Genomic DNA, 21,301 nt, shown 5'->3' on the forward strand with positions numbered 1-21,301 from the left:
CCTCTGCCTGCCATTCTGTCTGCCTGTGCTCGCTCTCTCCCTCTCTCTCTCTGACAAAAAAATAAATAAATAAATAAATAAAAAGACTTCTTGAGGGGCACCTGGGTGGCTCAGTAGGTTAAAGCCTCTGCTTTCAGCTCAGGTCATGGTCCCAGAGTCCTGGGATCGAGCCCCTCGTTGGGCTCTCTGCTCAGTAGGGAGCCTGCTTCCTTCTCTCTCTGCCTGCCTCTCTGCCTGTCAAATAAATAAAATCTTTAAAAAAAAAAAAAAAGCCTTCTTGGGGGCACCTGGGTGGCCCAGTGGGTTAAGGCCTCTGCCTTCAGCTCGGGTTGTGGTCCCAGGGTCCTGGGATCGAGACCCACATCAGGCTCTCTGCCCACCGGGGAGCCTGCTTCCCCCTCTCTGCCTACATGTGATCTCTGTTTGTCAAATAAATAAACAAAATCTTAAAAATAGAATAATAAAAATAAATAAAAAGCCTTCTTTGGCGCCCTGGGTGGCTCATTCGGTTAAAGGGCTGCCTTCAGCCCAGGTCATGATCCCAGGGTCCTCCTTGTTCAGCAGGAGCCGGCTTCTCGCTCCCTCTGCCTGCCATTCCCCCTGCTTGTTCGTCTGTCTGTCTGTCTCTCTCTGTCAAATAAATAAATAAAATCTTAAAAAAAAAAACAAAAAAACCCCAGCCTCCTTATTTATATTTCAGCTAATCTAATAGAACTGTTCTTCAAATCATCACAGGTTGGTGAAAGTGAGAAGAACATTGTTCTGGGCTATGTTTCTTTTCTTTCTTTCTTTCTTTCCTTTTTTTTAAGTTTTTAACCCCAACTGACACCCTGAGATCAAGTGTGTCACATGCCTCACCGACTGAACCAGCCGGGTGCCCCTGGGCTGTTTCTGATAATTACCTGTGACAATTAGTACAAGAAAAGTTTTGGTGGTTAATTTGTACAAAGTAAAGGAAGATGGTTAAGGATGGTTATGCACATCTTCAAAATTAAGGAAAGGCTTTTTGGTAAATGGTAGCCCAAAGTAGCCACTATTGTTTTACACATTTTATTTTTTTAATTTTTTTTTAAAGATTTTATTGATTTATTTGACAGAGATCACAAGTAGGCAGAGAGGCAGGCAGAGAGAGAGTGATGGGGAAGCCGGCTCCCCGCTGAGCAGAGAGCCCAATGCGGGGCTCGATTCCAGGACCCTGGGATCATGACCCGAGCCGAAGGCAGAGACTTTAACCCACTGAGCCACCCAGGCACCCCTGTTTTACACATTTTAGCAATAAGGTTCTAAGTAGCTAGTTTTATAAGAAAAAATCATAACTGTAATTTTAAATTAATGAATGAGTTTAGAGAAAGGGAGTATAGGGGCAGACAGGGAGGGGGAGAGAGAATGGGGCTCCTGGTTGGGGGTTGGGAGAAAGAGGGAATCTAAAGCAGGTTCCACCCCCAGCACAAGCTGACATGGGGCTCGATCCCAAGACCCTGAGATGATGACCTGAGCTGAAATCAGGAGTCAGACACTCAACCAGCTGTGCCATCCAGGTGCCCCATTAACTGTAATTTTTTTTTTTAAGATTTTATTTATTTATTTGAGAGATCGAGATCACAAGTAGGCAGAGAAGGAGGCAGAGAGAGGAGGAAGCAGGCTCCCTGCTGAGCAGAGAGCCCGAGGCAGGGCTCAATCCCAGGACCCTGGGATCACGACCCGAGCCAAAGGCAGAGGCTTTAGCCCACTGACCCACCCAGGTGCCCCTACTTCATTATCTTTTGATCTGTTTTCTTCCAAGATCAGAAGTAAGCTCTGAAATAATCATTTCAGTTGGGCATCTGCCTTCTGCTCAGGTCATGATCTCAGGGTCCTCCCATCGAGCCCCTCATGGCGGGGGTGGGGGGAGTGTCTGCTCAGTGGGGCGTCTGCTGCCCTGTGTGGGGCTCTCTCAGTGAGGGGTCTGCTGCTCTCTGGGCCGGCTCCCTGCTTGTGCTTTCTCTCTCTCAAATAAAATCTTTTAAAAGATAAAATATTTTCTTTATCCCAGTGTAACTGTTGTACTTTGTTTACAGTAAATATCTACCTGAAATATGCACCTAGGGGCACCTGAGTGGCTCAGTTGTTGAGCTTCTGCCTTCGGCTGGGGTCATGATCCCTGGGTCCTGGGATGAGCCCCGCATCAGGGTCCCTGCTTAGCAGGAAGCCTGCCTCTCCCTCCCACTCCCCCAACTTGTGTTCCCTCTCTTGCTGTCTCTCTGTCAAATAAATAAATAAACCTTTAAAAAAAAAATGTGCACCTAGCTACAGCTGTTTACGGTATTGCCGTATTATAAATTTTTAATTAAACCTCAATAATTTGTAAGTTACATAACGGCAGTGAATTTACACTCGGGCTCAATACGTATTAAGTTGAAAGTATGAAAGTAAAAATACTTTTTATACTGTCCATTAAGTGAAATAGCATTCTTTTTTTTTTTTTTTAATTTTTTTTTTTTTTTTAAGATTTTTATTTATTTATTTGACAGAGAGAGATCACAAGCAGGCAGAGAGGCAGGCAGAGAGAGAGGAGGAAGCAGGCTCCCTGCTGAGCAGAGAGCCCGATGCGGGGCTCGATCCCAGGACCCTGAGACCACGACCCGAGCCGAAGGCAGCGGCTTAACCCACTGAGCCACCCAGGCGCCCCGTGAAATAGCATTCTAAGAGTTGGATTTTGAAGTGGTAGTCGCCTTTTCTTAGTAAATACAGAGCTATGATAATCCTGTTCAAAAAACTTTATAGGAAGTTACTGCCCTTGATGCTAATTGTATAGTGATACTCTTTGCTCAGTAGCAAAGACAGATGGCAGGTCCACAGGTTGCTGAATTGTTTCAATTTTTATCAGGTAAGGTCAGTGCCACAGGTTTGTCTTTTCTTAATATTTATTTTTGCTAAGTATTGCATGAGTGTGTTCTGGCAGAAAAACAATTCAAGCATACATAAATGGGAAGGAAACTCCTCTTTCGGTCCCCATCCAGTCATTTTGCCAGTCCTTTCCCTAGAGGCAGGCATTCGCTCTTAACAGTTGGGTTTGTTCTTCCACACCTTTGCCCTGGAAAGGTTTGGATGTCTCAAGTAAGGCTTCAGTTCTGAGAGAGACTCCTTTAGTCTCCTGTTGTGTGACTCCCAGATTTTGCTGTTTGCATCTACCTTCATGTAAGGGTCCCTGGGGAATACACGTGTGAGTGTGTTTATGTGCTGTGTTTTGTCAATTCTAAGAATCACTATTATTGTACATGCTGTTATTAAGAAAGGAAAACTGCTCTTTTAACTGTAGAATACTGGACTGTCAAGCCGAATCTGATTTTAGAGATGTTAAAGCGTGTGGTCGGGGAGTGCTTGAATGGATGGCATAGATTGTGTGCTGTGCCTGTATTGTTTTCTGCAACTTGCTTTGTCACTTAGTATTTCCTATAATTGCTTCATTTATACCACAGTCTGAATATATCACATTATATTTAGCAGTTTCTTTATTGAGGAACTTTGTAAATTGTTTACGATAGCAAGAAAACCACTGTATCCCTCTGCCTCTGTGTATTCAGGACAAATCATGGGTGGATCACAAGAATTGGAGTGATTGGGTCATGGGGTGTGCACATTTTTAGTGTTGAGATAAATTGCTAAATTGCCTTCCAAGATAACTAACAGTGTATACTTTCAAATTAGTATGGGAGAGTGGGTACCTCTTTGCGCCATTCTTACCCGCTCTCGATGTTACCTGACTTTGTTTGTGCTATGTGACGGCAGAGGTTTTGGTATGTAATGGAAGACCGTTCGAATTTCCTTGACTTGTGAGGTTTAGGATCTTGGGATGCTCCTTGGCAACTTCTCTCTTTTTTTTCCTCCTCCGAGTTTCCTGTTCATAACCTTTAAACCCACATTCTTGTCTCATCAGTGATTTTATTTTGGTGACTACTTTATGCATGGATAAAATATGTAGGCAATATGTACTACCTTTTTTTTTTTTTAAGTGGCAGTCTCTTTTATTAGAACCAGTCAATAATTAATGCTACCATTTATCAGAGAAGCAGCACTGTTCTCTAAGGATTTCCCATGTTACCAGCTCCCATTTCTATGCAGCTTTGAGTGGCAGCCCAGTCTTCACAGGTCAAAGCAGGCTTCACTTCCATTGCCAATTGGAAACCTGCCAGAGCCAAGCATGCTGTGGAGGAAGGAGAAGGCTCTGATAGCTGTCATTGCTGCTGTCCCATTACCTTGGGAGGAGCAGTGACTGAGAGCTTCAGGGGTGTCACAGATAGGAAAGGTCTGAGAGGAGGTTGACCTCTCGTTTTAAAGTTCCTTCACCGCATCACACGGCAGTTTGTGGCCTTTCAAGGTACGCATCACCTCTTAGGCGTGATCATCTTAAAAGTGACTGATACAAAATTATTTCTTAAACTTTTAGAAAACGATTGTTACACAATTTCTGATATGTGTAGAAGATGTCAGCAGAACAGTTTGTGTATCTGACTGTTAGCTTGACAGATGGGTTTCTCAGTAGAAGTTTGAACATGAATGTTGGTGCTTGGCTTCATGGGCGAAAAAAAAAAAATCCCTGCATAAAGGGTTTCTGTCTTAGGCTCCAACTATTAAAATTTAATATTTGAAATACAAATGTCACCATAAGATTTGTATCCATCACAGGTCGTGTGTGACGTTTCCTTATAGGGGACCTTCAGGATAGAACACTGAAAAATACGTTTTTTGCCAATTCTAATTGTTTTCATGTTTCTTTATCTTACAGAAAAAGATGGCAAAGCCTTTCATCCAACTTATGAGGAAAAACTGAAGCTTGTGGCACTGCATAAGCAGGTTCTTATGGGTCCATATAATCCAGACACTTGTCCTGAGGTTGGATTCTTTGATGTGTTGGGGAATGACAGGAGGTAACCGTGTTTTGTTGTATAATGACCTTAGTGAGAGCAGTGTTGAGAAGAGAGCGGAGTGGATTGGTTTAAGTGCAGACAGCTGGTTCCTTAGCGTAGAGGAAGACTGAAGCAGCCATTTTTGCTTGCAGTGTCTGGAATCTTCAGATGTGTATCTGTGTTTGGCTTGGAGATGTTTATGGGTAAATAATGTGGAAGAAGTTTACTCGTCTGATTATGAACGTAAGACAAGGACAACTTCATTTGATTCTTCCTAAGTGACATTAAAAGCAGCCACTTAAAATACACAGTCACTGATTTTCTTACTGGGACGAACAGAGTTCGTGATAGGAGGAAGGTCAGACTCGGGTACCCTTTTGCTCGTAAGGGAATGAGCAGCAGCGCAGCTGAAGCATAGTTTCCGGCAGTGAGTGTGGCTTGTGTGTGACGCTTCTAATTCAGTGTATCAGTCGTGCATACTTGTTGAAACTCGAGTTTGGAGCCTTTTGCTGATGGTAGAATCATTCTGCATCTTAGTTGTCATTGAGAATTGTTCACATTTAGGTTGAAATTAAATCATAGTCTTACTCTCTTAGGAAGAGGAGGTAATGACTTTCCTTGTTCTTCCCTGCAGGAGAGAATGGGCAGCCCTGGGGAGCATGTCTAGGGAGGAGGCCATGCTAGAATTTGTCAAGCTCCTACATCGCTGTTGCCATCTCTTTTCAACGTACGTCGCATCCCACAAAATAGAAAAGGAAGAGCAAGAAAAGAAAAGGTGAAGTTCGAGGACACAGCATACTTTATTCCTGTGCAGCCCCAGTCCTGGTGCTTTTTTGCCTTACGGAATCACGTGTCCCACTGCCCTTGGATCCCCACTTCCTTTATCTATTTATTTACTTTTAAAGACTACTTATTTTTTTAGAGATAGAGAGCGTGCAAGCAGGGGGAAGGGCAGAGAGAGAAGGGAAGAGAGAATTTCAAGCAGACTGAGTGCAGAGCCTGATGCAGGACTTGATCTCACGACCCTGAGATTGTGACCTCAGCCGGAATCAAGAATCTTACACTTAACCGACTATGTCACCCAGGTGCCCCCAGATTCCCCATTTCTTACTCCAGTTGTTCAGACCTGCTGGTGTGAGCAGGTATCCATACTAGGAGTTCGGGGGGGCAGGGAGCTGCTGCTTCTGTCTGGCTTTCCCTTTGAAAGGAACCACCTGTCCATCACAGCAACATTCCTCTTGTCCTGGTTATACTGAGGTTTTGAGCAAACTCTACTGTAAACTCAGCCCCTCTCCCTACCCTTACCCCCTGGTCTGACACCCCCTTTGCTATTGTTTCCCTCGAGCTTCTTGAACATTATGCCGCATATCATGACTCTGTCTCTTGCACTATGTGGTAGATCTTATGGAGACATGCATATTGTCTCTGGCTCCTAGGTGGCTTATTGTTTCCAGGGGGCGGGTGAGAATGCTGCTGTTTATGTTGATGGGATTTTTTTTTGTCATAACTGAGTTCAACAGCATTACAGTTAACACCTTATTTTTTGTGTTTTGGTTTTTTTTTTTTTCCAAGATTTATATATTTCAGAGAGTGCTGGTGGGGGTGGGGGCAGAGGGAGAGGGAGAGAGACTCTCCAGCAGACACCCCGCTCAGTGCAGAGCCCGACCAGGCCTCGAAGTGAGCAACATACAGCACTGGGTGTAATTTATTCCTGTTTAAGATGATAGAAAGTAGCTTAATACATTTTCAGAAGATATTTGGGGTGCCTAGTGGCTCAGTGGGTTAAGCAACTGCCTTCGGCTCAGGTCATGAACCTGGAGTCCCGGGATTGAGTCCTACATCAGTATGAGTCCCTGCTCGGCAGGGAGTCTGCTTCTCCCGCTGACCTTTTCTCCACTCATGCTCTTTCTCTTTCATTGTCTCTCTCTCTCTCTCTAATAAAGAAATTAAAAAAAAAAAATATTTATCCAAAGGAAAAGTTTTGATTCGGGCAACCCTCTTGGGTCCCCTTCCCTCTTTGGGAGTTTTGTACTGTTACTTTACTATCGCTCAATAAACCTTGCTTTGCTGCTCAAAAAAAAAAGTTTTAATTCATAGTGGTAAATTGAATATTTAGTAGTCATCTTAACCTGTAAAACTGCATTTTTCCTTTTAAAATGTACTTACAGGGATGCTTGGGTGGCTTAGTCATTAAGCATCTGCCTTTGGCTCAGGTCACAATCCTGGCATCCCGGGATCGATCCCTCCTGCATTGAGCTCCTTGCTCAGTGGGGAGTCTCCTCCCCCCTCTGTCCTTGCCCCTTCTCCTGCGTGCGCGCACTTGCTCGCTCTCTCTCTCTCTCTCAAAAGAAATAAAATCTTTTTTTAAAAATGTACCTCTGTCATGAGATGAAATCCAGCTAGCACCCTTTGAAAGCATTTAAGACTAGATTTCCTCCTACAGTCCCAGCTCTGGCTGTGGAACACACCTTGTCCTCTACCAGCCGTGACAGGTTAAAAATAGGTCATGTTATTGCTGTGTTTTGAGCCCTGGCTGTGGCTCGGATGTGCTGTTCATTACTTATAGGAATTTGGGGAGAGGAGTGGGGTAAGTCGAGCAGTTGTTTTTTTGTTTTTTTTTGTTTTTTTTTGTTTTTTTTTTTTTTTTTTTTTTTTTTTTTTTTATTTGACAGAGAGAGATCACAAGTAGACAGAGAGGCAGGCAGAGAGAGAGAGAGAGAGGGAAGCAGGCTCCCTGCCGAGCAGAGAGCCCGATGCGGGACTCGATCCCAGGACCCTGAGATCATGACCTGAGCCGAAGGCAGCGGCTTAACCCACTGAGCCACCCAGGCGCCCCAGTCGAGCAGTTTTCATGGTAGGACCAAGAAATGGTGTCCCCTCAGATCCCCCGAGAGTACCTGCATCCCATCCTCCGCTTTCCTGCCCTTCATACTGTGCTCAGCTGGCTAGCGCCCCCCCGCCCCCGGCCTTCTTCTTGCTGCGGGGCCTGTGCTCCCCGGGAGAGGGGCCAAGGGTGGGCTAGAGCTGGGTAGGGGCTGCACCTGCATTTCCAGCTCTTCTTTTTCTCTTTTAAATTCAAAGCTTTGATACTTTTTAATGTTCAGAAGTAATATACAGATACATGCGATATAAATATTTTTCATTTATGGCAGTATGTGAAGCACAGACCAAAAACCTTCCCTCCTACCTTGCTCTCTAGGACACATTTAAGGTGTATCTTTAAAAAAAAAAAAAAAAAGATTTATTTATTTTAATAAATAATAGCACGAGTGCACATGCGCATGTCAGGGAGGGACAGAGAGAGAGAAAGTTTAGCAGACTTCTGTGTGGAGCGTGGAGCCTGGCTGGGGGCTCTATCCCAGGACCCTGAGATCACAATGTAAGCCAAAAGCAAGAATTGGACGCTGAACCGACTATGCCATCCAGGCGCCCCCAGTTAAGGTATTTCTTTGCAAACCTTTTCCTAGTCCCTGTTTTTTTCATTAAACAACCATATTAAGTGTCTGCGTGTCAGGCCACGCAGTTGTGGTTTTTTTGTGGCTACGTGCCATCCTGGTGCATTACTCTTTTTTTTTTTTTTTAAAGATTTTATTGATTTATTTGACAGAGATCACAAGTAGACAGAGAGGCAGGCAGAGAGAGGAGGAAGCAGGCTCCCCGCCGAGCAGAGAGCCCGATGCGGGGCTTGATCCCAGGACCCTGGGATCATGACCTGAGCCGAAGGCAGAGGCTTTAACCCACTGAGCCACCCAGGCGCCCCCATTACTCATTTTAGATGCGTGCGTCGAGTGCTTGTCCTATCTAGCACCGTGCTCAGCGCTGCGGATGGAGCGCTGGGAGATAGGCAGCCTTTGCCCTCGCGGGGCACAGACTTTAACAGAAGGGCGGGTGCAGTGCTGAATTTCTCGCACAAATGGAATTACAAGCACAGCAGACAGTGTGAAGGGAAAGCCTACGATGCTGTGAGCATAGGTGAGGGAAACCTGCCGGGGGGGTGGGCACATCGTGATCTCAGTGGTCTCTTTAGTGGACACCTTTCTCTTCTGTGCAGCCATAATTTCTGCTGTGTTCTCGCGGATTGTGAGATTGACCCCACAGGATAAATTTGTACCAATGAAGTGTGTATATTTCAAATTTCATTAATACAACCACATTTCTCTCCGAGTTGTGTCCGTTTTCACTGGGAAATAAAGTCTTCAATTATGTTTAAGCAGGATTCTTGGTGCAGGGCTCACTAAAGTCTTCAATTATGTTTAAGCAGGATTCTTGGTGCAGGGCTCACCGTGTCTGTTCTGGCTTATAGGAAAGAGGAGGAGGAGCGGCGGCGGCGTGAAGAGGAGGAGAGGGAGCGTCTGCAGAAGGAGGAGGAGAAGCGCAGGAGAGAGGAGGAGGAGAGGCTGAGGCAGGAGGAAGAGGAGAGGAGGCGAATAGAAGAGGAGAGGCTTCGGCTGGAGCAGCAGAAGTAAGTGGGTCAGACAGCGTGTGTTTAAGCACAAGAGCCGGACCTCCACAGCCTCTGGGTGCCACTCCTTGGGGGAGCTCTGGGACATGTGCACTGGGAGGGCATACCTGCCGGCGCCCGCCATTCGTACCAGTGATCTGTCCCGTTTCCGAGAGGGCCTCAGCTTAAGCTTCAGTGGGTCCCCAAAATGAAAGGGCTCCGGGTTAGCTGCCAGGACCCAGGGGCTAGAGCGGGGAGCTGAGGTGGCTTGCTCTGTCCCTGGGTCCATGTGATCTTGTCTTGCTTCCCAGGTTGTGTGTCTGTCTCCCCCCCGCCCCTTCTGTTGTCTGCCGTGGTGGACACAAGGCACTGGCTGGGATCGGGGAGAGCCCCAGTCCCAGAGTCCCAGGACAGGGTCTGCTCAGCGCAGCCTGTGTTAGGCATCTGTTCCTCGTACAGGATTTGGGACCTGAAACTATTTCTCATTCAGGGCTGTGAGAGCAGCTGTGACACAGGGACTGGTTCTTCAGGAGGGAGCCGTGGGGACGGAGGAAGGGGTTGACACTGATGTGCGGGAACAAGGTCTGAGGTGTGGGGACTGGGGGTGGCATTTAGAGGAAACCAGAGAGCATGACCGTCCACTGATGCCTCGTTACCTGTCAGCAGCAGCTTAGCACGGCCTTTGCACTAGCTGCACACCAGCCCGGGGCCTCATTCCACACTGGGGAGAGACGAGGAATGCTGCACCTTTGGGAGTGGGTGGTGCCCCCGGTGGGCCCTGTGTCAGGGTCTGTGCAGGAGTTTGTGAGATTTTGCTCATCCCTCTGCTTACGAATCTGTTTGGTGATAGATGGCTTTCCGGTCTGTGTTAAGTTGGTCACGTAACTGAGGTAGGGAGCCTGTGGTGCCTAGAGGAGAGAAAATGAGATTTAGAAAAAGAGAAATTACTGTCTCTGTACCAGGCATGCCCGGGTACTATTTTTCCTGTTGTTCTGGAAGGCAGGCTTGCTTTATTTATTTGACGGGGTCGGGGGTGGGGGTGGGCAGAAAGAGAACAAAAAGGGAGAGCGGCAGAGGGAGAAGCAGACTCCCCATGGAGCAGGGAGCCCGATGCAGGACTCAGTCCCAGGACCCTGGGATCGTGACGTGAGCTGAAGGCGGACGCTTTCGCCCTGAGCCCTGCTACCCCAGTCCCCCAAAGGCAGGCTTTAAATGAAATGCTAGAGACATGGCGAGTTTCCATCGCTATACTGACACGAGGGCCGCTCGTGACAAGTTCTGGTTACTGGGTTACTGTCTTGCCTCCTCCTAATGTCGGGGTGTTCAGGAAGTAAAGTGGTGGCCAGCCGCTGAATGTCCCCTCAGCCCCCCTGTGGATGACAGGCGCCCTCTCACAGCCTCCTGCTGGGAGGCTAGGCTGCCCCGGCCTGCCTCACCGTGTCCTGGCTCTTGCGGCTCCCAGCATTGTGATCGTGGGCCAGGTGGCGATCACTGGCACCACCTCCCGTCCGAAGACGTCCCTCTGCCGCGCTCATGGGCGCCCAATGGCTGAGTGCCTGTAGGTGCTCCGACACAGGTATCAGCCTCCCTCTCTGTCAGTGAGGAGCAAGAGGCCGAGTGTCTGGGCCCGGGGCACATGATGGCAGGAAGGTCCTCTCTGCTCTGTCCTTTCGTGGAGGGACAGTGACAAATGGGGCACGAAGATGTTTCCTTTTGCCGCAAGCCATGGCCAACGGCCGACGCGTGTGTGTTCCTTGCTCTTGCAGGCAGCAGATCATGGCAGCCTTGAACTCGCAGACGGCTGCGCAGTTCCAGCAGTACGCGGCGCAGCAGTACCCCGGCAACTTCGAGCAGCAGCAGCTCCTCATCCGGCAGCTGCAGGAGCAGCATTACCAGCAGTACATGCAGCAGCTCTACCAGGTGCAGCTGGCCCAGCAGCAGGTGTGCGGGGCTGGGGGGCAGGGAGGCTCGAGTACGCGCTGCTCCCACCAGCCTCAGGGGATGAAGTTGCTCCTCGGGGAGACTCAGGATAGCCGATAGAGGACGTGGAAGCCAGACACGGCGGGACCTCTGCTCCTTTGTCCCGGGGCATCCGGGGTCATGTGCACCAGGTGTCATTCCAGTGAGTCCGGCGGAGACTCTGTTGCTGGTCCTGGCACCGTGAGGAATTGCGAAACTCGTGTTTGTCCAGCCGTGTCCTCCAGGCTCTCATAGGCCGGGGCAGCTGTCCGTGGGAGGACCTGTCCCCAGAGGCTGTCGGCTGGTTTTGCAGGCCGATCCTCTTGATGTTTGCTTCGGGTGCTGGAGTGAGACCGCGCTCCCCTGCGCCACAGTGCGGGCCCCACCAGCTCCCCACCCCCACGTACTTGGCTTCCACGAAGGAGTAGGTGGCTCGGGCTGAGGAGCATGGGATGAAGAGCAGGGTGACACTTGGACTCAGTCCTGGCCTTGCCATTGTCGTGCTTGAGATCAGACAAGTTACCTACTTCTCTGATTGTTCTGCCTTTTCTCTCACTGAGCAGGAATGGGGTAGGAAATCCGGTACTGGTCCCTCTCACCTCCCTGAACTCTCAGAGGACTAAAATGAGAAGAAGCGTTGCTCTGTGAAAGTGTTGTGTGCATACGGCAGATCACTAATCTGTGTTCATTTTTCACACTGGGCAGAGGCACTAATGCCTTCTTGGAGTGAATCTGGCAAAGTTTTACTTCCTTACTTTTCACTTAGAAAGTAGTTACGATCTGTCGTTGTAGTGCTCAGCATTTCTTGTCAGATGAAGTGGTCTTGGTTGCTTTGCCAACCTCTTTAAATTCTTTGAAAATTAATATCCTTACTTAAAATACCTTTTCCCTTGAGTCTTTAGCATGAGTGAGAAGTTAAAAAGCACGGCAGATTTTGTGTTGTTCCTAAGATGAAAAAGATGTCAGACCAGAGTTTTTTCAAGACAATAATTGGCTTTTCTGAGGGATTTTTTTCTCTGTCCTCGAAAGCCTGTTTCTCCTTGAGCGTACCACCCCCTCTTCCTGCTTGTAGCACTGTGAGATGGGCTTTGAGATGATTTTCTGCTAGGATAGCTCACACAGCCTGCCCTGTTTTTAGGTCATTTAGTGAGAACGAAGTTGGTCAAGTAGGGCAAACCGGGAGTCTGTGGAAGTGAAGGGTCTGGAATCCGTAATTTAGATTACAGTGATGGAACTCGGTTTTACACGTCGATTGGTGGTCTCTGGGCATGGAGAAGGAAAGGCACTAGGGAAGGAACAAAGAAAACTTCAGTCCTACAAAGTAATTTTTTAGTAAATACTGAGCAAAATGACAAAATACTAACGCTTGTTCATTTGGAGGTGTAGTTATATGGGTGTTTGTTCCTGTACCTTTCTGTGCTTTCAAAACCTTCCCAAGGTACAGATGAGAGATGATGTAAATAAATCATTATGATCTGCTGTCTGTAATAGATGTATATTCTTGGGCAGTGGGATTCCCAGGGGAGTTGTTCACTGTGTTGGAGGGTTTCAAATGTGGCCGGTCTGGGCCTGCTGACCATCCCCAGAAATGCTTTTCTTGCTGCCCTGTCGTGCAGGGAATGTTCTGAGTGCGCCAGCATGTTTTGGCTGTATGCACTTTTTCTAGAAGCTGTACTCTTTCTAGAAAACTCTTGGGGAATGACGGAGAATCTAGGCCTTGGAAAGAGGTATTTGAAAATCTTACATGTATTACCAGCCTGTGTTAGCTGCAGAAGAAAGCGTTGCTGTTCATGGAAGTAATTGGGTTGTAGATGATATGTTACACGTGTGTACAGATAACGCAGAAATATGTCATTATCCCTAAACCATGAGAGTATAAAGGCTTTTTTCCTGTTATTTCTTTGTTTCATTTTTTAATTTTTTTCCTTTTATAAATATAAGTTTACTTATGACTTTCTTGTTTTATTTACTTATTTATTTTTTTGAGGATTTTATTCATTCGTTAGAGAGACAGCTCAAGCAAGGGGAGCAGCAGGCAGAGGGAGAGAGAGAAGCCAGTTCCCTGCTGCGCAGGGAGCTGGATGAGGGGCTCGATCCCAGGATCTAGAGATCATGACCTGAGCCGAAGGCAGATGCTTAACCATCTGAGCCACCCAGGCGCTCCAGACTTCCATGTTTTTAACTTAGAGTTACTTAAATGCCCAAATGGTCATCAACAGTAAAACAGATAGATTTTGTATCTTCACAATGGAATATCATAGCAGCAAACAAACAAAATACAGTTACTTGTATAACTTTATGGATGAACCTTGCAAAAATAATGTCGAGTAGAAGAAGCCAGACACAAAAAAGAATACTTATTATATGGTTTCATTTATATAACATCAAAAAACAGGCAAAGCGAGTCTATAGTGGTTTTTTGTTCTTGTTTTTTTCTTTTATTTGACAGACAGAGATCACAAGTAGGCAGAGAGAGGGGAGGAAGCAGGCTCCCTGCTGAGCAGGAAGCCCGATGCAGGGCTCGATTCCAGGACCCTGGGATCATGACCCGAGCTGAAGGCAGAGGTTTAACCCACTGAGCCACCCAGGCACCCCAAGTCCGCAGTGTTTTAAGACAGTTGTTACCCTTGTAGCACGGGTGGGGGAGCGTGTCAAAAGGAGGATTCTGGGACACATATAATGTCTTGACCTGGTTGCTTATGTGGGTATGTTTGTTTTATGAAGAATGATCGGTCTGTATATTTGTATATTATTTGTGCACTTTCTCTATGTGTAATTCAAAGTTTCCCCAAAAGTTGCTTAAGTAACAACACTTAGGTATGTCTAATAATACTAATATCCATCTAGTTAGAGGAAGGAAATGTCCCCAAATAGTTGTCCTTCGTGTTTAACATGTTTTTACTCTTCCATTTTGACTTGGGACATTTTTATGAATGCACGTATTTTAATCATAATTATATAAACAGTGATGAATTTTCATCAAGAATGTATTTTTGACCTCCATTTTGTAAGCCTGTTTAATTCTTAAGTTGATATTTTTTATAACACCATTAATAGTTTTCAGTTCAATTATGATGCTTTTTTTAGTTTATGGTGAGGATTTCATTAATTGATTATTTTTGTTCATATCAGAGTAATTGCCCATATTTGATTTGTTGATTACTTTGGGGCCCCATATCAGATTTTACTAGTTACAGCTTTTGCCTTTGTGAGTTTTTCTTTGTGATCATTTATTTCTACCAAGTTTAATTTTCCAGTTTCAGATTTTATGTATCTGAATTTATCAAGTTTTATTATTGGGTTTTTTTTTTTTTTTGAGATATTATGTATTTGACAGGGAGAGAGATCATGAGTAGGCAGAGAGGTAGGCAGAGGCAGAGGGAGAAGCAGGCTCCCTGCTGAGCAGAGAGCTCGATGCGGAACTCGATTCCAGGACCCTGGGATCATGACCTGAGCCAAAGGCAGAGGCTTAACCCACTGAGCCACCCAGGTGTCCCTATTCTGTTGTTTTTGTTTTGTTTTTTTTTTTTTTTAATTTTTTTATTTTATTTATTTATTTGACAGAGATCACAAGTAGGCAGAGAAGCAGGCAGAGAGAGAGGAGGAAGCAGGCTCCCTGCTGAGCAGAAAGCCCTACTCAGGGCTCGATCCCAGGACACCGGGATCATGACCCAAGCCGAAGGCAGAGGCTTTAACCCATTGAGCCACCCAGACGCCCCTATTCTGTCGGTTCTAAGAACAAATGTTACTGTGTTCAATTTTTGCCTTTAATTGTATTTGGGGTTGATGATTTCTATCTAATTTTTCCTGGTTTTTCTAATATTTCTTAGGTCAACACACACGTTTTTGTCCGTGAAAATTTTTCATGATTTTTAGCTGTTGGCTTGATATTGTCCTACTAATATTCATCATAGACAGGATAAAACTGATAAAGTCTGTTAGTAATTTTTTTTAAAACCATCCCATTTTATTTTATTTTATCTTATTTTATTTTATTTTATTTTTATTTATCTGACAGACAGAGATCACCAGTAGGCAGAGAGGCAGGCAGAGAGAGAGGAGGAAGCAGGCTCCCTGCTGAGCAGAGAGCCAGATGAGGGGCTCGATCCCAGGACCCTGGGATCATGACCTGAGCCAAACGCAGAGGCTTTAACCCGCTGAGCCACCCAGGTGCCCCTATTAGTAATTTTTTTAAAAGATTTTATTTATTTATTTGACAGTGAGAGAGAGCACAAGCAGGGGGAGCAGCAGGCAGAGGGAGAAGCAGGGTCCCCGCTAAGCAAGGAGCCCAATGTGGGACTCAATCCCAGAACCCTTGGGATTACAACCTGAGCAGCCGCTTAACCGACTGAGCCCCCGCAGGCACTCCCATTAGTAATTTCTTGCAGCACAGTGCTGTGGTAGGACAAGAACATGGGGTCAGAGTGCCTTCCAGGGTGAATGTGCCATCCTTAGCTGTCTTGGTCAGTGTGTCTTCACCGTTTCTCCACTTGTAGGCGGCCTTACAGAAACAGCAGGAAGTAGCAGTCGCCGGGGCTTCTTTGCCCGCGTCATCCTCAAAAGTGAACGCAGCGGCTCCAGGCGATAGGATGCCAGTCAACGGACAGGCCAGAACTCACACTGACAACCCAGAAAAAGAAGTTGAACCAGAAGCTGCAGAAGCAGCTGTGGAGAATGGACCAAAAGGTATGACTTGGCAGATGTGTGTGTCTGTCCAGATGTTATAACTGAGGTTCATGGGAAGTGAGTCAGGAGTCTGGCTTGCTGGCTTTGGAGCACATTCTGGGAGAGTTGAATGCTTTTGTACCCTTTTGAGTCTGAATCTTGTGCTTCTGGTGACCCTTAGCAAAGCAGGGAAGAGCACGTCAGAGGACTTTTGGATACCTTGGGTTGTGGGTTGGTTATCTGTTCCTATGTGACAAATTATGCCCAGATTTGGCAGCTTCTGGTAACAGCTTTTTAGTGTCTCACATAGTGGGTGAGATTCCTGGGGTTTTGGGAACTGAGGAGCAGCTTAGCTAAGCGGTAGTGGTTCCGGTCCCAGGAGGGTTCATTCGTGATGCAGGCCGGAACTGGAGTCAGGTGAAGGCTCCACGGGCACCAGAGGCTCTGCTTCCACGGTGCTTTCCTCCGTGACTGGCAGGCTGGTGCTGGCTATTGGCAGAAGGCCACAGTTCCTTGCCCTGCGAAGCTTCTCCTTTGGGCTGAGTGTCCTCGACGCAGTGGCTGGCTTCCTCCAGAAAACACAATGCGAGGGACCAAGACAAGTAGTGATGTCTTTCACGCTCTGACTTTGAAAGTAGTACATCGTGCTGGCACCATATTCTGTTGGCCACACTTACCGACCCTGGGATGTTGTGGGTGGTGACCTCCGAGTCCCTGAACACCCAGACGGGGATCACAGGGTTGGGGGCATCTTGGGGGCTGCCTACCAAATATTGAAGTATTTTTTGAGACTAAAGTACCAGAAGATAAGTTAGTGTTTTCAAAGGTCTAGCTTTTTTTTTTTTTTTTTTTAAGATTTTATTTATTTATTTGAGAGAGAGACAGTGAGAGAGAGCATGAGCAAGGAGAAGGTCAGAGAGAGAAGCAGGCTCCCCGTAGAGCTGGGAGCCCGATGCGGGACACGATCCCGGGACTCCAGGATCATGACCTGAGCCGAAGGCAGTCGTCCAACCAACTGAGCCACCCAGGTGTCCCTAAAGGTCTAGCTTTTTATGGGCAGCTCATCCATTCCTTTAGCAATTGACTGAAGATTTTCTGAGTGCTAAGGGAACAGCACGAGGCAGAAGGACACACGAAGTGTAAACCATAGCCGCGTACGAGCTGTGCTTGGGAGAGAGGCACACTGTAGGTTGAGAGCTTGTGATGTGGGGACTGTGACCGAGTCACAGGGGTCAGCAGAGGCTTCCTGGGGAGAGACACCTGAGTGGAGAGAGCCAAAGCAAGGCTAGGCACTAACTTAGGAAGGAAAAGAGCATAGCAGGGCTGGTGGTCTGGGTGCTGGTGTGGTTCTGGGTGGTGGTGTGCAGAGAGTTGGTTTCAGACATCTGCCTTGTCTTTTTAGAGTAAGTAACAGAAAACAGCTTTGGATAAGACCTTGGAGATCCCATTGTTTAACCTCTCTTCCCTTTTATCCTTATAAGAATTTATCAGTTTTTTTGTTTTGTTTTGGTTTGTTTTTAATAATCTTCACACCCAGCATGGGGCTTGAACGCATGACCCCAAGGTCAAGAGTCGCAGACTCCACCAGCTGAACCGGCCAGGTGACCCAGGTCTCCCAGTATTTTTAGATGAATCTTTTGTCGAAGGTTCTGTGACCGCGTCTAACAAACCTGCTGAGGGACTGCTACACGCAGAGACGCGGCAACAGAACTTTCCCCTTTTCTATTCAGCCTGTAGCAGGGCCGTCCTGTCTAGATTTTTCTGTTTCCGTGAGCTCCTTTAGAATAGCCCCTGGAACTTTGGGATCTACAGAGGTCGAGGCTTTTATTTTTTCTTGACAGAGAGACTGAAGTAAAAAAGCCCAGCTTTCTTTGTGTGGATCCAAAAGTGAATTTATTCCTAAGTCCAGAGATACCCTTCATTATTAGGTTTCCCTGGTACCAGCTAGGAGGTTTCCAAAGTCAGTCTTAAATCCGTGCTCATACGTAATCAGAGTGTTGAAGAAAATCACTTCTATGATTGTGGATTGCATGTGTTCCTTGAGGCGTTGTGCTGACATTGGTGGAAAGTTAAGGGGGACGCTTTGCTGGGGAGCCCGTGTATTCTTGAGTCCCTGACCTTCAGGTAGACTCAATGGCAGGTGGCGTCTCACTGTGGCCAGGCGGGGGTCCTGTGCGAGTTGGCCACCTGCTGCAGGCTCGGGCTCATCCTCTTCAGCGTGTGTAATTCCTGTTGCCTTTAGACTCTCTTCCAGTAATAGCAGCTCCGTCCATGTGGACACGCCCCCAGATCAAAGACTTTAAGGAGAAGATTCGGCAGGATGCAGACTCCGTGATTACAGTGGGCCGAGGAGAAGTGGTCACTGTCCGAGTCCCCACCCACGAAGAAGGATCATACCTCTTTTGGGAATTTGCTACAGACAATTATGACATTGGATTTGGGGTGTACTTTGAATGGACAGACTCTCCGAACACTGCTGTCAGCGTGCATGTCAGCGAGTCCAGTGATGACGACGAGGAGGAGGAAGGTAGAGCCGGTGGTCCGTATTGACGAGTCCTGGGTTGTGTTGGCAAAAATGGCATGGTTCCCGTGTCAGCCACCCTTATGCTTCCTGATTAACACTTTCTAGACAGGGATTCATTTCTTCATAAGTGGGAACTCAGCTGAAAAGGCTGGGAGACAGGCCAGCCTGCCAGGAGGGACTGGGGTCTGAACAGGACATTGTTTTAACGCCGGCAGGTCTGTCTGGCAGTGTGTTATGGTACTGCTTCCTCAGTACGGTTTTACTTCCAGCATTTTGTGTTGGAAAGCCAAATGTGCAAGATCATTTCGAAAAATTTTAAAAGAGCAAGCAAGAAATTCTGCCAACTCTGGAATTTATTCAAATTTACAATTCTGATATTAGCTTTTTAGGTTGTTACTCTTAAGATTTTTTTTATATAAATACAGAAACTCATACCAGAACATCATACCTAAAAGAAATGCCAGCTGTTCTTCCCCATTTTACAAGAGTATAATTTTATATATTCTCTAAGTAGACAAAACGGAGTGTTAACCAGAACAGTCTAAATCCTCTTGGTTTAGGAAGTAGGTTATAAAATGTATGCATATTAATGGAGAAGATGGTCTCCTTAATTCTGTTTTGCAGAAAAGGTAGAGCTCAAGGCTTTGGTCCATACCTAGTGAGCACTTGAGTTCCTGGGTTGGCTTGGCTGAGGCTGGTGTGGAAGGAGTGCCTTGGCCATGGGAGTGGAGAGGCGGCCTCTGGTTCTTGGGACTAGCTGACCTTTCGGGTGATGTGCAGAACAGCTGCTTGTGTTTGAAGATGGTTGGTAGCGCTTCCCAGAGGTTGCATCAGGTTACACTGGAAGAGGCAGTAGTCGGAGAGTTGTGGAGGCAGGCTAGACGTTCAGTCTGCTGTCAAGGCGCGCAGCTGGATCTGGGCCCCACGCGTGCCGCACACCAGGCCCTCTGAGGCCATGTGTGGTGACACACGTGTGGGCCTGTGTTATTGAGGAGCTGCTTTGTCCCGCGGAACTTTGATTTCCGCCGCTTTTATCTCTGAGGACCGGAGCCAGGTAAAGCCTGGCCCACAGACCCAGGAGTGAGGAAAGCAAAGCAGAGTCAAGAGAGACCCGAGCAGGTGTGCCCCAACACCCATGGCAGGTGCCCCTGAGCAACATCAGGGCTGGCGACTGGCCTCTCTGGTGTGCCACAGGGACTCATGAAAATCGGACTGTTTGCAAATGTCTGGGACAGGAGATGTGTGTGTGCTGACCGTTGTACCGCTAAGGAGCTTTGTGGCTAGCGTAGAAGGCTCTGCTCAGAAGCACGTTGGGGTGATCTGTTTCCCCTGGCTTGCCTAGAGAGTCTCCAAAGGAAGGTTGTCCTAGTGTGAGCCCTCCGCTGACTGTTGTTTCTGGGCCAGGGATTGGGCGGGGCACCAGTGAACCCCGCTGGGGTCCAAAGCCTCTCTGGAGGCGGGAGTCATGCCACACCCTTGATCTTTGCTCTCCTGTGTGACATCCCTCAGATGGGAATGGGCTTACTTGTCCTCACATCAGGCCTAACCATAAAATGATTTCCATCTAAATCTAAGCTGTTAATACCCCTGTGTGAGCTGAAACAACAGTGAGGATTTATTGCTCCCAGGAGTTGTTTGCAAAGAGTGAGCATAACTTTATCCTTTTTGAAGATTTAGCTCACAGACTGCGTGTGTCCCCATGGCTCCTGAGGAAGGCCACTGTGCCACCGTGTCTTGTCCCCACAGTGCATTTTATGGGGGTCCTTTTAGCTTGGATTAAGATGGAAGAGCAGTCCAGTCTTTCTGTTTGTTGCTTTGGTTTTTTGGTTTTTTGGTTTTTTTCCCCTCTATTGGGTCTTGAAAGCTACAGGAGTTTGTTCTCTCTGCAGAAGTGTGGCTGTTACCCATCTTCCTGCTCTGATTCTTCCCGTCTTTATTGCTGCCAGGTCCCAAGTCTTTGCTTAACTTGATGAAAGGTGCATTGCTCATCTGTCCCAGTAACCTTTAGTTTTACAGGTTTTTGAACAAAATCTGGGTCTTGAATACCAATAATCTGTTCATGGATATTTTTTTTTAAAGATTTTTTTAATTTAATTTTATTTATTTGACAGAGATCACAAGTAGGCAGAGAGGCAGGCAGAGAGAGAGAGGAGGAAGCAGGCTCCCCACCAAGCAGAGAGCCCGATGCGGGGCTCAATCCCAGGACCCTGGGATCGTGACCTGAGCTGAAGGCAGAGGCCTTAACCCTCTGAGCCACCCAGGCACCCCTGTTCACGGATGTTCTTAAAAACAATAGTTTGCATTTTGAATGGCTCTGTATTTCTCATTTGCAAATGAAGGACATTTAAGTATTGCTGTGATGAAGCAGATCTGGTTTGGGTCTATTTATCAGAATGTCATTTGCTTTTTTTTTTTTTTTTTTTTTTTTTTAAGTAAACTTTTTTATTTTAAAGATTTATTTTTATTTTTATTTTTTTTTTTGACAGACAGATCACAAGTAGGCAGAGAGGCAGGCAGAGAGAGACAGGAGGAGGAGGAGGCAGGCTCCCTGCTGAGCAGAGAGCCCGATGCCTTGATCCCAGGACCCTGAGATCACGACTTGAGCCGAAGGCAGAGGCTTTTAACAACTGAGCCACCCAGGCGCCCCAACTTTTTTATTTTATTTTATTTTTAAATTTTTTTTTTTTTTAGATTTTATTTACTTATTTGACAGAGAGAGATCACAAGTAGGCAGAGAGGCAGGCAGAGAGAGACAGAGAAGCAGGCTCCTTGCAGAGCAGAGAGCCCGATGCGGGGCCCGATCCCAGGACCCTGAGATCATGACCT

General features: G+C 46.9%; 1 protein-coding gene across 1 annotated transcript in view; it reads left to right on the forward strand.

The window, feature by feature from the left end:
* LOC111150906 (acyl-CoA binding domain containing 3) overlaps positions 1-21,301 on the forward strand; it is a 40,767-nt gene that overhangs the window by 16,157 nt on the left and 3,309 nt on the right. Inside the window, exons 2-7 of the mRNA XM_022508594.1 lie at positions 4,766-4,907; positions 5,521-5,661; positions 9,190-9,348; positions 11,094-11,268; positions 15,783-15,972; positions 18,194-18,478. Coding sequence (XP_022364302.1) covers positions 4,766-4,907; positions 5,521-5,661; positions 9,190-9,348; positions 11,094-11,268; positions 15,783-15,972; positions 18,194-18,478 — 1,092 coding nt within the window. The remainder of the gene's footprint in view (positions 1-4,765; positions 4,908-5,520; positions 5,662-9,189; positions 9,349-11,093; positions 11,269-15,782; positions 15,973-18,193; positions 18,479-21,301) is intronic.

Source organism: Enhydra lutris, unplaced genomic scaffold (assembly GCF_002288905.1).
Source record: "Enhydra lutris kenyoni isolate GAN:26980312 unplaced genomic scaffold, ASM228890v2 scaffoldscaffold24, whole genome shotgun sequence".
Taxonomy (NCBI): domain Eukaryota; kingdom Metazoa; phylum Chordata; class Mammalia; order Carnivora; family Mustelidae; genus Enhydra; species Enhydra lutris.